Source organism: Hyperolius riggenbachi, chromosome 6, assembly GCF_040937935.1.
Source record: "Hyperolius riggenbachi isolate aHypRig1 chromosome 6, aHypRig1.pri, whole genome shotgun sequence".
Classification (NCBI taxonomy): domain Eukaryota; kingdom Metazoa; phylum Chordata; class Amphibia; order Anura; family Hyperoliidae; genus Hyperolius; species Hyperolius riggenbachi.
Window position 1 is genome coordinate 306,138,700 of NC_090651.1, and position 15,077 is coordinate 306,153,776.

The following is a 15,077-nucleotide window of genomic DNA, read 5'->3' on the forward strand; positions in this document are numbered from 1 at the left end:
CAAACAGATTGTACGTTCCGCATAGCAATGCAAAGGCTATGCGGACGTTCACACGCGTCCGTTCCGTACAGTACGGAGCCGGACCGGATCCGGACTCCGGACACTTTTCCAACATGCGCTATTTTTTTGGTTCACTGCACCATCTGGAAATAGAAAACCAATGGGAAACGGAAGCACAGAACACACAGGATACAAACACCTGACGTTCTACCCCACTTCCTATGCGTATTCTAGCGGCGATTTTGGATGGGGACACATGGGCAAGCATTTTGGAGTGGAGCAGCAGTGACTTTTAACGTGCTGGAGCTGTTGGCAGTATGTCGGAGGTGAGGCCTAAACAGCGGAAGACCTGATTCCACAGGTGCACCTTCTGCTGACCTCCCAGACCCCAAAATTTTTATTTATTTCTACTCTCTTTTGCCAAACGGATCCGGATCGCATCCTGATGTACACCTGATGCAACCTGACCGGATCTGGATCGGATCCGGATCAGAACCGTACGGTTTCGATCCGGATCCGGTCAGGTCATCCGGTCCGTTTGGCAGAGAAACGCAAGTGTGAACGGGGCCTAAGTTTCACTTTCTTCTTGTGCAGATCTATTCCACTCCAAACAATCAGAAAAAAATATTGTTTCTATTCTACTCACCAGTGCTGGGCCGAAATTACGCATTAGTGTAATTATGCATCGTAATTCACTACAAATGTACCGTAAGCGTTACGTGTAAGGTGACGGTATTACACGTAATTAATTACGCGTAGACCGTAGGTTACGTTATTACGCATAACAAATTACGCGTAAGACAGTAAACTCCTATTGAAATTACACAGTCTGCCGTAATCGCGTAATATTACGCTCCCGTATAATATAAAGGCCACCGACTTTAAGGGTTAATAGCAAAGCCCCCTTAAGTGCTAAGAGCCTCAAATTTGGAGAATATATTAAGGAGATCAGAAGGAATAAGAGGAAAATTTTTTTTTCAAAAAGACCTTATAGTTTTTGAGAAAATCGATGTTAAAGTTTCAAAGGAAAAATATATACATTTAAAAACCCGCCGACTTTAACGGTTAATAGCAAAGCCTGCTTAAAATTTAGGAACACCAAATTCCCAGGGTATATTAAGGGGATCAGTGGGAATAAGAGGAAAAAAAACCTTATCGTTTTTGAGAAAATCGATTTTTAAGTTTCGAAGGCAAAAATGTCTTTTAAATGCGGAAAATGTCAGTTTTTTTTGCACAGGTAACAATAGTGTATTATTTTCATAGATTCCCCCAAGTGGGAAGAGTTTTACTTACTTCGTTCTGAGTGTGGGAAATATAAAAAAAAAACGACGTGGGGTCCCCCCTCCCAGACCTCTTTAACCCCTTGTCCCCCATGCAGGCTGGGATAGCCAGAATGCGGAGCACCGGCTGCGTGGGGCTCCGCACCCTGACAATACCAGCCCGCATGGTCCATGGATTGGGGGGTCTCGGAAGGGGAAGGGCAGCCAAGCTTTCCCCTCCCCCTCCGAGCCCTTGTCCAATCCAAGGACAAGGGGCTCTTCTCCACCTCCGATGGGCGGTGGAGGTGGAGGCTGCGATTTCCTGGGAGGGGGTTCATGGTGGCATCTGGGAGTCCCCTTTAAAAAGGGGTCCCCCAGATGCCCACCCCCCCTCCCAGGAGAAATGAGTATAGGGGTACTTGTACCTCTTATCCATTTCCTTTAAGAGTTAAAAGTAAATAAACACACAAACACTTAGAAAAAGTATTTTAATTGAGCAAAAAACTTAACCACGAAAAAAGTCCTTTAATATTCTTAATTAACCATTAATACTTACCTGTCCCTTTAAATAAATGATCCCTCGCAATAGCCTCGGAAATGTTCTATCAGTTACAATGTAACAAAGTTATTACAATGTAACAACTTTGTTACATTGTAACTACGCCGCACCCGACGTCACTCGCCGCTGAGCCGCCGCATACACTTATGCGTCCGTGCAGAACGCTAAGTCCCCGCCGGCCCCCGCTGTCCACCCCGCCCACATCTGTCACCCACATGTGGGTGACATGTGGGTGACATGTGGGAGAGGCGGGGAGGGCAGCGGGAGCCGGCGGGACTTAGCGTCCTGCACGGACCCGACAGAGCTCTGAGCTATATAGCTCAGAGCTCTCTAAGCATCTTTGAATTTGGGCTCCAAGGAGCCCCATTGGTCCTTAGCAGACCAATGGGGTTCCTTCTGATTTGAAGGAACCCCATTGGTCTGCTAAGGACCAATGGGGCTCCTTGGAGCCCAAATTCAAAGATGCTTAGAGAGCTCTGAGCTATATAGCTCAGAGCTCTGTCGGGTCCGTGCAGGACGCTAAGTCCCGCCGGCTCCCGCTGCCTTCCCCGCCTCTCCCACATGTTACCCACATGTCACCCACATGTGGGTGACATGTGGGTGACAGATGTGGGCGGGGTGGACAGCGGGGGCCGGCGGGGACTTAGCGTCCTGCACGGACGCGTAAGTGTATGCGGCGGCTGAGCGGCGAGTGACGTCGGGTGCGGCGTAGTTACATTGTAACAAAGTTGTTACATTGTAATAACTTTGTTACAATGTAACTGATAGAACATTTCCGAGGCTATTGCGAGGGATCATTTATTTAAAGGGACAGGTAAGTATTAATGGTTAATTAAGAATATTAAAGGACTTTTTTCGTGGTTATGTTTTTTGTTCAATTAAAATACTTTTTCTAAGTGTTTGTGTGTTTATTTACTTTTAACTCTTAAAGGAAATGGGTAAGAGGTACAAGTACCCCTATACTCATTTCTCCTGGGAGGGGGGGTGGGCATCTGGGGGACCCCCTTTTAAAGGGGACTCCCAGATGCCACCATGAACCCCCCCCCCCCCGGAAATCGCGGCCTCCACCTCCACCGCCCATCGGAGGTGGAGAAGAGCCCCTTGTCCTTGGATTGGACAAGGGCTCAGAGGGGAAAGCTTGGCTGCCCCTCCCCTTCCGAGACCCCCCAATCCATGGACCATGCGGGCTGGTATAGTCAGGGTGCGGAGCCCCACGCGGCCGGTGCTCCGCATTCTGGCTATCCCAGACTGCATGGGGGACAAGGGGTTAAAGAGGTCTGGGAGGGGGGACCCCACGTCGTTTTTTTTTATATTTCCCACAATCAGAACGAAGTAAGTAAAACTCTTCCCACTTGGGGGAATCTATGAAAATAATACACTATTGTTACCTGTGCAAAAAAACCTGACATTTTCCGCATTTAAAAGACATTTTTGCCCTTGAAACTTAAAAATCGATTTTCTCAAAAACTATAAGGTCTTTTTGAAAAAAAAATTTTCCTCTTATTCCCACTGATCCCCTTAATATACCCTGGAAATTTGGTGTTCCTAAATTTTAAGCAGGCTTTGCTATTAACCGTTAAAGTCGGCGGGTTTTTAAATGTATATATTTTTCCTTTGAAACTTTAACATCGATTTTCTCAAAAACTATAAGGTCTTTTTGAAAAAAAAAGTTTCCTCTTATTCCTTCTGATCTCCTTAATATTATCTCCAAATTTGAAGCTCTCAGCAATTAAGGGGGCTTTGCTATTAACCCTTAAAGTCGGCGGCTACCTAACATTGATCCATGCGTCAACTTTTCCGCTTGGGAGCATGGCCATACGCATTAATTGCTAGTAGGAATTTGTGCGTAAGGCAATAACGTAACAACCTGCATTACGATATTCTTACGCGTAATTGCGTAAGGGCCATGCGTAATTACAGACATGAACCGTAGATAAATGTCTACGCCGTAAGCGTAATTCCGTAATGCGTAATAGCGTAAAATTACGCGTAATGATCCGTAAGCGTAGTTTTTTCCATTACGCCCAGCACTACTACTCACTGAACTTCTTGAAACTTAGCACTGAAGGGTTTGATTCTGTATTCATAGGTTTGTAGAACAATAGGATTATGGTCTTTTTCTCAACTCTGTTCATGTTATAACATTTTTGCTATGAAGAAGAGGCATGTGATCTCTGCTGAGTCAAATTCAGTTTTGAGAACTGCAAAAGTAAACCAAATATCTGTGATAATATCTTGTAGGCAGAGAAACTGACCAATAATCTTACAAATTTTTTTTTTTAAATTTTATTATTTTTAAAAATCATTGATTTTTATCCCCCCTGGATCTCTGCAAACTCTGCAAGAACATGACATTGTGAATGTATTAATGGCATTTATTTACCTCCCCAAAAAATTAAACACATACAGCCTTATTCTACATGATTACAAAACGAATCTTTATTTCATGATGGAATAACCTTTGGATTGAGATTTTTTTTTAAATTTTATTATTTTTAAAAATCATTGATTTTTATCCCCCCTGGATCTGAGATAGCGTTTGGGTTGGCATCTGGACACCAGTGAGGAGATGTACAGGGGAGAGATTGTAGAGAGAGCTTTGTAGGCTAAAATTAAGAGTTTGAACTGGATCCTCTGGTTAATTGGCAGCCAATGAAGAGCAAGACAGAGAGGGGCAGCAGAAGAGGAGGAGCGAGAAGAAAGATTAATAAGCTGAGCAGCCATGTTCAGTACAGATTGGAAGGGTGACTGTCTGTAGTTGGTAATGTTGTGGGTATCCTTCCTCAGTTTGTGGATACCCTACAGATGCTCAATAGGGTTTAGGACATGCTTGACTCATCCAGCACCTTTATCCTCAGTGGTCGTCTTGGAGATGTGTTTGGGGTTGTTATGATCTAGGAATATGGCCCTGGGGCCCAGTTTTTGAAGTGAGGGGTTCATGCTCTGATTCAGTATGTCACAGTACATGGTGGCATTCATGGTTCCCGCGATGATTCTCTACCTTGCTAAATACATCAGACTTTTTGTTTACTTGTTTCTGTGTTTGCTTTTTACTTTTATATCACATTCTGTGCATATTGTTATTTTCATTAGGGTTATCCAAGTTCAGAATCAGAGTTTAGTCAGGTGGTATAGCACAAATTGAATACTACAGTATGTGTATAATAATTGTTTGATACAGACTCTACCAAACCCGACTAACCAAAGATAGCCAGTGTGTGAGAAAATTGTAAGCAGAGGAAAAGGTACATTTATGCAGCTTGACAATGGACCCATTAAATCCCACCTTGGCTGGATTTTATTGGTCCATGTTTAAGGTGCAGAAATGACAACACCAACTATTACAACACCAATAAATGGCCAGGTCAGGGGGCTCTGGTACAGTTACAAGCTCTGTATTCCCTATTCTTAGGCCACTGGTTTAGCCCTGGTCTGTTGGTGCCAGTTTGTATAGCAGCTGCATCCAACTGTTAAAAGGCAAATAACCTCCGTCACTAGCAGGTAAACTTGACATGCTGCTGTTTCATACGTGTCACCCTGCACGTTCCTCTTTACTGACCTCTGTGTTTTATTTTTTTCTTTGGCAGGTGGAAAGAGAGATCGCTATCCTGAAGCTGATTGAACATCCCCACGTTCTGAAGCTGCATGATGTCTATGAAAATAAGAAATATTTGTAGGTATTTACAGACATTCCCTTGCTTCCACCAGCCTGCAGTGCTTTTGGGCATCTGTATTCTTTGGCATGAGAAGTATGCATGCATTGTCGCTGCTCTAGGCAGCCGCTACTTCTGAGCCTTGCTTTAGCAATCTGGATGTTATGTAAATTACACAAGCCTCTTAATGCTTTGCTGGGTTACAAAAACATATGATAACTGCTTGTTCTGCTTTTGTAAGGATTGCATAAAATATTCAGAAGTGTTTCAGTGGAAAGTGGCCTGCTGAAGCAGGAGCTAGCGGAGGTTGTTCGGTTACGGTTTGAACCTCTTTGTCGAGCTGCCTGCAAAAGACTGAACACAAGAATTCATTCTTAGAGGATGAAATGTCTGTAATTTATGTGGTTGTGAAAAAAAAATGCTAATCTACAAGTCCTGAGATTTACATATGTACAAGCCGTGTCTATCTATTTTATAATGCTGCTGAACTACTACAGCATCAGGCTGAGGCTGATTCCCTATACCAGAAATGAAAGAAGAACTTTAGGCTCTTGGAAACGCAGTTCTAACCATCCTTTTGGTTAGGTTTCGTTTAACAAATTAGGCCGAAAAACAATACGTTAGGGAGATTGATTTTGTATTCTTTTTGAGCACAGAACTACACTTCCCATGATTCCTAGCGGTGCCTGTTAGCTGCTCATTGCCAGCTAACAATGGTAAATGGTTGGTTGGTGTCAGTTTGTTCTGTGACTGATCCTTGGCTTGTGACTTGTGACCTACTCTTTTTCAAGCTAATCTGAAGCGAAAATAAATTGATGAGATCATGAATTGTATGTGTAGTACAGATAACAACAAGAACTTCAGTAGCAAAGAAAAGAGTCTCATGTTGTGCAGGAAGAGTTAAAAAAAACTTCAGTTGTTAACTGTGCAAAAGAGCTTGTCTGAGCTATTTCACACAACCTGGGCAAATTCAGTCCTGTTTTCTAAATACAGTAGCTTTAACAGCCAAGAAACAGCGAGAGACAGCTTGAGATAAGGTTTTACTGCAGGAAGGTTCAAAGGGTTATTAGCTAAACTTTGTTTTACAGCTAAAAATACAGAGTATGGATTCTAAACTGCAAATATGGCAGAATGATAGAATGTTATAAATAAAGCTATATAACTCAAAATAAAATTTCAGCCTTATTTCTTCTATCCTATAAGTTCCTATACCTGTTCTAATGTTGTCTGTCTTACTGCAGCCTTTCCTAGTTGCACAGTGGCTGTATTATCTCTGTTATATCATCTTTTTTGTTTGTAAACACTGGATAAAACTGGCAATTACAATCCAGGATTGCAGCAGGGAGTGGCAGAAACAGCACAGAGGGGCCCTGGAGAACATAATTCATAGAATGGTATGCTTTTTATTGTAAGAATTTTAGAGTACAGATTCTCTTTAAGTAAATCAGGCCCTGTTCCTCTGTCTTGTTGCATTTCTGCAGGAATCGGGTTCAGCCGGCACTAATAGGCAATATTGGGGTTGATGCACTAACTGCCGGTAATATTGCTGTGTGCAGTCAGTGCACAGCAATATTACTGTTACTACCACCGAGAGTGTACTGCACATTACGCAGTTAGCATGACTCGTGGTGCATGGTTAATGTTGCTATGGTAATGCTTGTTGTAAGCTGTGGCGTCTCATAGCTGTGATCGGAGGAACACTTTAAAAATATATGCTTACTACACCAATTTCATATTTCCAATAACAGGGCATGATCAAAACAAAAACAGGTTCTTTTATATTCATCTTTTGTTAAACATTCTTTCTGTCAAACCCATTTTGAATGTCTCCTCACATTTTGCCCAGTGCATTTTGGCTGGTTTGATTTCAGATGGTGCACAGCTCCAAGGAGAGAGCTCCAGGCATGGTCATCTAAGGACATGGGAATGGCTGTATGAAAAGTTGTAAGCCTTTAATACACTTTATCTGCATTAGCATGGTTCATGCCATACACAGTATCCAGCTAAAGGGCAGTGTAATAATAATTTCTATGCGCAGCTCGTGTACCCTGCAACAACTTCTATACACGCTAAAACATCCATAAATGGAACATAAAGATGTAAGGATATTCATTTTAAACTATTCCAAATTCCATTAACTTGAAGTGATGGAATTTCAGGGACCAGGACCTTTATAGATGTTTAATATTTACATTATCTTAAATAACACTTGGATTGGGCAGGGCCCTGTCTTTTAGTTTGTACTTATTTTGCTAATTGTAGATTTGTAATTTGACAATACAAATATACCAGCGAGCTACAGCTGTAAAGTAAATGCATCTGAGAAACAGTGCTTGGGACAATGGGAGAAGCCTCTGTCTGGGCCAGGGGTAGGGAACCTATGGCTCGGAAGACAGATGTGGCTCTTTTGATGGCTGCATCTGGCTCACAGACAAATCAGTAGGGGATGATTCACTAAGCTATACTGCTCAAGCAGCGTTGCTTAGTATGGCAGAGCAAGTGGGCACGCTACTACTGTAACGTGCACTACTAACTTACTCATGCTCCCCCCAAAACTAACGGCCGCTCCAATTGTCCCACCCTGGATCCTGTCAGGTCCAGTGACTTTGTAGGATAAGATCCCTGTACTTTGATTGGCCCAATAGCCTGCCTCCTGCCTGTCACTTGACAGGCAACCTATTGAGCCAAAGTGCGGGAATCTCGTCCTATAAAGTGTATCAACCCCCAAGTCAGCTAGCTAATTGTACAAGCTGTTAGTCGGTATTTCTCCTGTCTGGCTCTCGGGGAAATTTCGCTGCCCAGATAATCAACTGTATACCCATCACCATGGCAACAGGGACATGAGCCCTCTGCTGCGCATGCACACTGTCCCAAGTTGTCACATAATGTATGGCTCTCACAGAATTACATTTTAAAAGATGTGGTGTTTATAGCTCTCTCAGCCAAAAAGGTTCCTGACCCCTGGTCTGGGCTATCCAATGGCTTCCATCTACTGAGGAAGGAAGGAAAGTTAGCAGTCAGGAAGGGAAGTTCAGATTCAGGATGGGGTTTACATTATGGAGGAGTTTAGCATTAGACATCAGGGAATGAGAATAGTCCCGAGTTGTCCCTCACTAATAAGTATGCTTGTTTGCGTAATATTGGGGAGGATGATTCAGGATTAGCAATGCTGCAGCAGGATGTGCTCCTTAGCAACCAAGGGGCAGACTGCTGTAGCGAGAAAGGGAATAGGAGTGCAGCTAAGGCTAGACAGGTACTAGTGGTAGGGGATTCAATTATTAGGCGCACAGATAGGGTAATCTGTCGAAGAAACCGCGAATGCCGTACAGTCTGTTGCCTCCCGGGTGCTCAGGTTCGGCATGTATTGGAAAGAATTGACAGATTACTGGGTGTGGCTGGGGAAGACCCGGCTGTCATGGTACACATTGGCACCAATGACAAAGTTAGTGGGAGATGGAAGGTCCTCAAAAATAATTTTCAGGTACTTGGAGATAAACTTAAAGCAAGGACCTCCAAGGTGGTGTTTTCTGAAATACTGCCAGTGCCACGTGCTACATCTGAGAGACAGAGGGAGCTTAGGGAGTTAAATAAGTGGCTGAGAAATTGGTGTAGGAAGGAAGGGTTTGGGTTCCTGGAGAACTGGGCAGACTTTGCAGTCGGCTACAGGTTCTACAGCAGGGATGGGCTGCACCTTAATGGGGAGGGTGCAGCTGCATTGGGGGAGAAGATGGCTAAACGGTTGGAGGAGATTTTAAACTAGGATCTGGGGGGAGGCGGGAGGATAAAGTCTCAATACGTAGACAAGATGAGGTAAAAAGACAGTGGGAACCTATCATTATGGAGGGTGGAGAGGGGGGTGGGGACAGTGTAAAGATTAAGGAGGTTGGTAAAAATTCAAGTAGCCCATTTCATGTAAACAAAATTGGTAAATGTGGTGGTAAAAATATAAAGTGCATGGTAACCAATGCTCGGAGCCTTGCAAATAAAATAGACGAACTAGAGTTCATTCTGAATGACAAAGGCTATGACATTGTGGGAATAACCGAGACATGGATGGATGAAAGCCATGACTGGATAGCTAATTTAAAAGGATACAATGTGTTTAGGAGGGATAGAACAGGGAAAAAAGGTGGAGGGGTTTGTCTCTTTGTTAAGAATTCTCTTACAGCTGTCCTCAACGATGAGATGGAGGAAGATTGCGAAGATGTGGAGTCCGTTTGGGTAAATATTCATGGTGGAAATAAAAGTTGCCAATTGCTTATTGGGGTATGCTACAGGCCACCTCTTATTAATGAAGCTGCAGAACTGCGATTACTACAGCAGATTGAAAAAGCTGCAGGTAAAAATGAGGTCATAATTATGGGCGACTTCAACTTTCCAGACATTGACTGGAGTATTGAGGCTACCCATTCTGGTAAAAGCAGCAGATTTCTGGCAGCACTACAGGACAATTACTTGACTCAAATGGTAACTGAACCAACTAGGGGGAATGCGTTACTGGATCTGATCATTTCTAATAGACCAGATAATGTATCAAATGTGCAGGTTCAAGAACATTTGGGAAATAGTGATCACAACATGATAACGTTTGATCTGGTGACTGATAGGCCACGGGGCAGCGGGACCACTAAAACTATGAATTTTAGAAAAGCAAAGTTCACTCAAATTAGGCAGGCACTAAGTTTGGTGAACTGGGATAATGTACTACAAGGGGAAGACACTGAAGGGAAATGGCAAGCTTTTAAACTTATACTCAATCAATACTGTAGTATGTATATCCCATATGGAAACAAAATGTCTAGGAATAAAAAAAGGCCTCTATGGATGAATAGAAAGGTTAAAGATAAAATGAAGAGGAAAAAGAATGCCTATAAGGTCTTAAAACAGGAGGGGACCGAGGCTGCACTAAGCAATTATAAGGAGTGCAATAAAAATTGTAAAAAAGAAATTAGGCAGGCAAAGATTGAAGCTGAAAAACAAATCGCTAAGGATATCAAATCTAACCCAAAAAAGTTTTACAAGTACATTAACTCTAAAAAAAGAATGGTTGACTGTATAGGACTCCTAAAGGATGAGGATGGGAACTCAATGGTGGATGACCAAGGTAAGGCAGAGTTATTAAATGCTTTCTTTGCTTCTGTCTTCACAAAAGAAACAGCACTGTTGCAAACTACAGAGGCGGAAGAGTCTCAATCTTCTAACTGTAATATTAAATACTTAACGCAGGAAGAAGTGAAGGCAAGACTAAATAAATTAAAAATAGACAAGGCACCTGGCCCGGATGGCATGCATCCTCGGGTCCTAAGGGAATTAAGTTCAGTTATAGATAAACCCCTTTATCTTATCTTTTGTGACTCTCTTGCAACTGGCAGAGTCCCAGTGGATTGGCGTACAGCCCACGTTTTTAAGAAGGGCAAAAAATCTGATCCAGGAAATTATAGACCTGTAAGTTTAACATCAGTTGTATGCAAACTATTTGAGGGGTTACTAAGAGATACTATACATGACTTCATAGTAGAAAATAATCTTATTTCTCAGCATCAACATGGGTTTACTAAAGACAGGTCCTGTTTGACTAACATGCTCAGCTTTTATGAGGTAGTGAATGCTAATATGGATATTGGGAATGCTGTAGATGTGATATACTTGGACTTTGCAAAGGCCTTCGACACTGTTCCCCACAAAAGTCTGGTGCAAAAGTTGAGGAGGCAAGGACTGGGGAAGAGTCTGTGTTCATGGATAGGGAACTGGCTAATGGACAGAAAACAAAGAGTTGTGGTCAATGGATCGTACTCAAAATGGGAGACTGTTAGCAGTGGGATCCCACAGGGGTCTGTTCTGGGTCCAGTGCTCTTCAATTTATTTATTAATGACCTAGTAGATGCAGTAGTGAGCAATGTTGCTATTTTTGCAGATAATACAACATTTTGCAGAATTATCAACTCTCAGGAAGATAGTGTCATATTGCAACAGGATCTGGATAGGATGGCTATATGGGCACATACATGGCAGATGAAATTCAATGTTGACAAATGTAAGGTCATGCATTTTGGACGTACTAATGGTCTAGCACCATACAAAATAAATGGGATACAGTTGGGGACATCAAACTTGGAGAAGGACTTAGGAGTACTCATTGACAACAAGTTTAATAATCGTACTCAATGCCAAGCAGCTGCAGCTAAAGCTAACAAAATTTTGGGATGCATTAAAAGGGAAATAAAAACTCGAGATGCTAGCATAATATTGCCCCTGTTTAACTCTCTAGTAAGGCCACATCTGGAATATGGAATTCAGTTCTGGGCACCACATTACAAAAAAGATATTGCAGTTTTAGAGCAGGTGCAGAGACGAGCAACAAAATTGATGCGTGGGATGGAAGGTCTCACTTATCGAGAAAGGTTAGATAAACTGGGTTTATTTAGTCTAGAGAAAAGACACCTTAGAGGGGATCTAATTAACATGTATAAATACATCAGAGGGCAATATAATTCCTTGGCGGATGAGCTTTTTGTCCCTAGGCCTTCTCAAAGGACTAGAGGACATGATCTGCGCATGGAGGAAAAACGTTTTAGCCATTTATTTAGGAAAGGGTTCTTTACAGTTAGAGTGATTAAGATGTGGAATGCATTGCCACAGGAAGTCGTTATGGCAAACTCTATACCTGCATTTAAAGGGGGCTTAGATGCTTTCCTTGCGTTGAAAGACATCCATGGCTACAATTGCTAGGTAATGCCTAATGATGTTGATCCAGGGATTTTATCTGATTGCCATCTGGAGTCGGGAAGGAATTTTTCCCTTTAGGGGCTAATTGGACCATGCCTTGTAAGGGTTTTTTCGCCTTCCTCTGGATCAACAGGGATATGTGAGGGAGCAGGCTGGTGTTGTACTTTATACTGGTTGAACTCGATGGACGTATGTCTTTTTTCAACCAAAATAACTATGTAACTATGTAACTATGGATTGGTTAGGAACAGATGATTGATGGGGGAAGAAGCTCATAAAAAAATAGTACAAAAGGATAATTGTTAAGCCGACAGTAAAATATCGATAACAATATCTCAATATTTTTACTCTGCAGAACCTATCATCTAAATTAAGCAGCGCCATAACCAATGTATTAAGTATTAAAACACTGTCATATATGGACACACTATATGATAAAAAATATACATGATCATAGATTACCTATGGTGAAGACTGCATCTGAATGCTTGTACAAGTTTAATCCAGTGTCAGAATAAAACAAATTGGACTTCTGAGCTTACTATTAGACACTGAAGTCAATCACATTACAGGACCAGTAGGGATGGAGATGTGAGGGTGTGGATGTGAAATGATCGTACATGAAGTCACTGGTCTCAGTTATATAAGCGAACAGATCTTGCACGCATTTACTATGTACTTCTAAACAGGCCAGTGATTTGTAATATTGAATAAGGCAGTTTTACTCCCAGAGTAGATGCCTCCAGTTAGCTCCCTTTTATGTGTGGCTTTTTTATTGCCAAAAAAGTATGTTTTAAAGAGACCTTTAGGAACATACAGTAGGAAAAATAAAAAAGCACAACTCTCCAAAGTCTTTGGATCCGGTTTCAGGCGTAAATATGGACATTTAGATTTTTTTTTATACCGTACTATCGTGTTTATGTCACAAAAGAAGGAGTAGCAACCAGATAGTTCTGATACTAGTTTATCCTGAAGGAAGAAAATGAGATCAGGCACAGTTTTTCAATCAGTTTTTCTTTTCCTCTTGCTCTCTGTGGTGTCGTATAAAGAGATGACAGACAAGTCATACATCAGAAAATCCTTACTGTTGGTGAGGCTATGTGTCTGAGTTAGAGACATCACTCCTGGGTCCTTGGCAAATATTGGCTGAGTTATTTTTCAGCACGGAGAGGGTACCAAGAGCAAGGTGGGATTTTTACTTTTTGTGCCCCTGGGCCAAGTATGTTGTGGCTCCGCTCTATGTGCAGTAGGCCCTCTCTTTCATGAACAGCTCCTTTGGGCATCAGTTTCCCTTTTTCATGTGTTGCTCCCCATTTTCAGTCTCCTCTTTCATGTGTGGCAGCCCCTCTTTCATTTTCAGATGCCTCTAGGGCTGCATCTGCCCAAGGCCTGGGCTTTTGTGGCCTTTCCAGAAATCTGGCCCCGATAAAGAACATGGTCTCGGAGTTAGACGAGAGGGCAGGGTGTAGAGCATTTATCTAGACCACTTGTCAGATAAGATGTGGATGCAACCCCTTCCACTGTGTATGAGATGAAGGTAAATGAGTATGGTTTAGTGTCCCCCTTTCTATACAATGGATGGAAGGTCTGATTTACTGTAGCTGCATTAATTTGCAATAGTGTGCAATCTGGACAAATCTTATGGCTTAGAAAATCAGGCTCCAGGAAGTAGACTGCATGTAGTTTTGGGGGTTGCTGATGGTTTAGAAAGCAGTATACGAGTGGAACAGGTCTAATGCTAAAGACCTTGGTAACCTGTTTGAGGTGTCTTAACCACTTGAGGACCGTAGGCTTACACCCCCCCCCCCCTCCAGGCCTCCACCACAGCCCAGCCCCCCCCCCCCCCCCCCCCAGTGACCAGTTTTTTTTTTTGCTATTTAGGCCACTGCAGCTTTAAGGCCTAACTGCAGGACCGTACAACTCAGCACATAAGTGACCCCCCCCCCTTTTTCTGCCCAGCAACAGAGCTTTCTGTTGGTGGGCTCTAATTGCTCCCCAAATGTTTGTTTGTTTGTTTTTATAAATGTTTACTTCCTTTTTTTAAAATAAACTTTACAATTTTTTTTAAACCCCACCCTCCCTCCCCCTACCAGCCAATCGCTTTCCTGCCTCCACAGGGGACAGACGTGTCACACGGCTGTCCCCAGTACAGCGCTGCTGTAGATCGCAGTGCTGTACACTGTAAATAGACAGTTAGCGGTTTCGCTGTCTAACAGTCTCCTAGTGCCGCTGGGAGACTGATGATTGTGTGCAATCTCCTGCAAAACCCTACCCCAGGATGTGATGCCAATTGGTGTTAGGCGGTCCTGGGCTGCCGCCGCAATCACGCCCATCGGCGTGACGCGGACACAAATGATTACTACATCACAGCAGATTCCCATGCAAGCGCTATATGCACTGGGGATTTCACCTTTTAAGAGAACCCTTTTTAAAGTGACGCTGAAGCAAAAAAAAAAACCTAAAAAAAAATGATATAATGAATTGTATGTGTAGTACGGATAATTAATAGAACATTAGTAGCAAAGAAAATAGTCTCATGTTTTTATTTTCAGTTACCGGTATATAGTTTTTTATAACATTGTGTCATTCTCTAATATTTGCCATTTACACACTACACTCAGCATTCTAAATTATTTCACAGGGCAGGCTAGTGAACTTTTGAACTTTACTAACTTTCTGTTTGATTGTGATTGGCTCGTTTAGGTTTTTCAATAGCTGCCATGAATTGCCAATAAAAGCGCGCTCGTTTTAAATATTGAAAATCTTGATCAGCATTGCAGCGCGTTTCAATGGAAAAGGGCCCTGAAAACTGCGGTTAGTTGTCTCTGTCTAGCTTTAGTATGCCCCCACTTTATTGCACAGGTGCTGAGGCACAGGTTC

General features: G+C 42.5%; 1 protein-coding gene across 10 annotated transcripts in view; it reads left to right on the top strand.

Annotated features, from left to right (window-relative positions):
- Positions 1-15,077, top strand: part of LOC137521675 (serine/threonine-protein kinase BRSK2-like) — a 427,652-nt gene that overhangs the window by 226,582 nt on the left and 185,993 nt on the right. For 7 of the 10 annotated variants that reach the window (XM_068241266.1, XM_068241267.1, XM_068241271.1 and 4 more), the window contains exon 3: positions 5,406-5,491. In XM_068241266.1, the coding sequence (XP_068097367.1) occupies positions 5,406-5,491 (86 nt within the window). Of the gene's footprint in view, positions 1-5,405; positions 5,496-15,077 lie in introns of all 10 variants that reach the window. The other 3 variants (XM_068241273.1, XM_068241274.1, XM_068241275.1) reach the window with 1 other exon arrangement.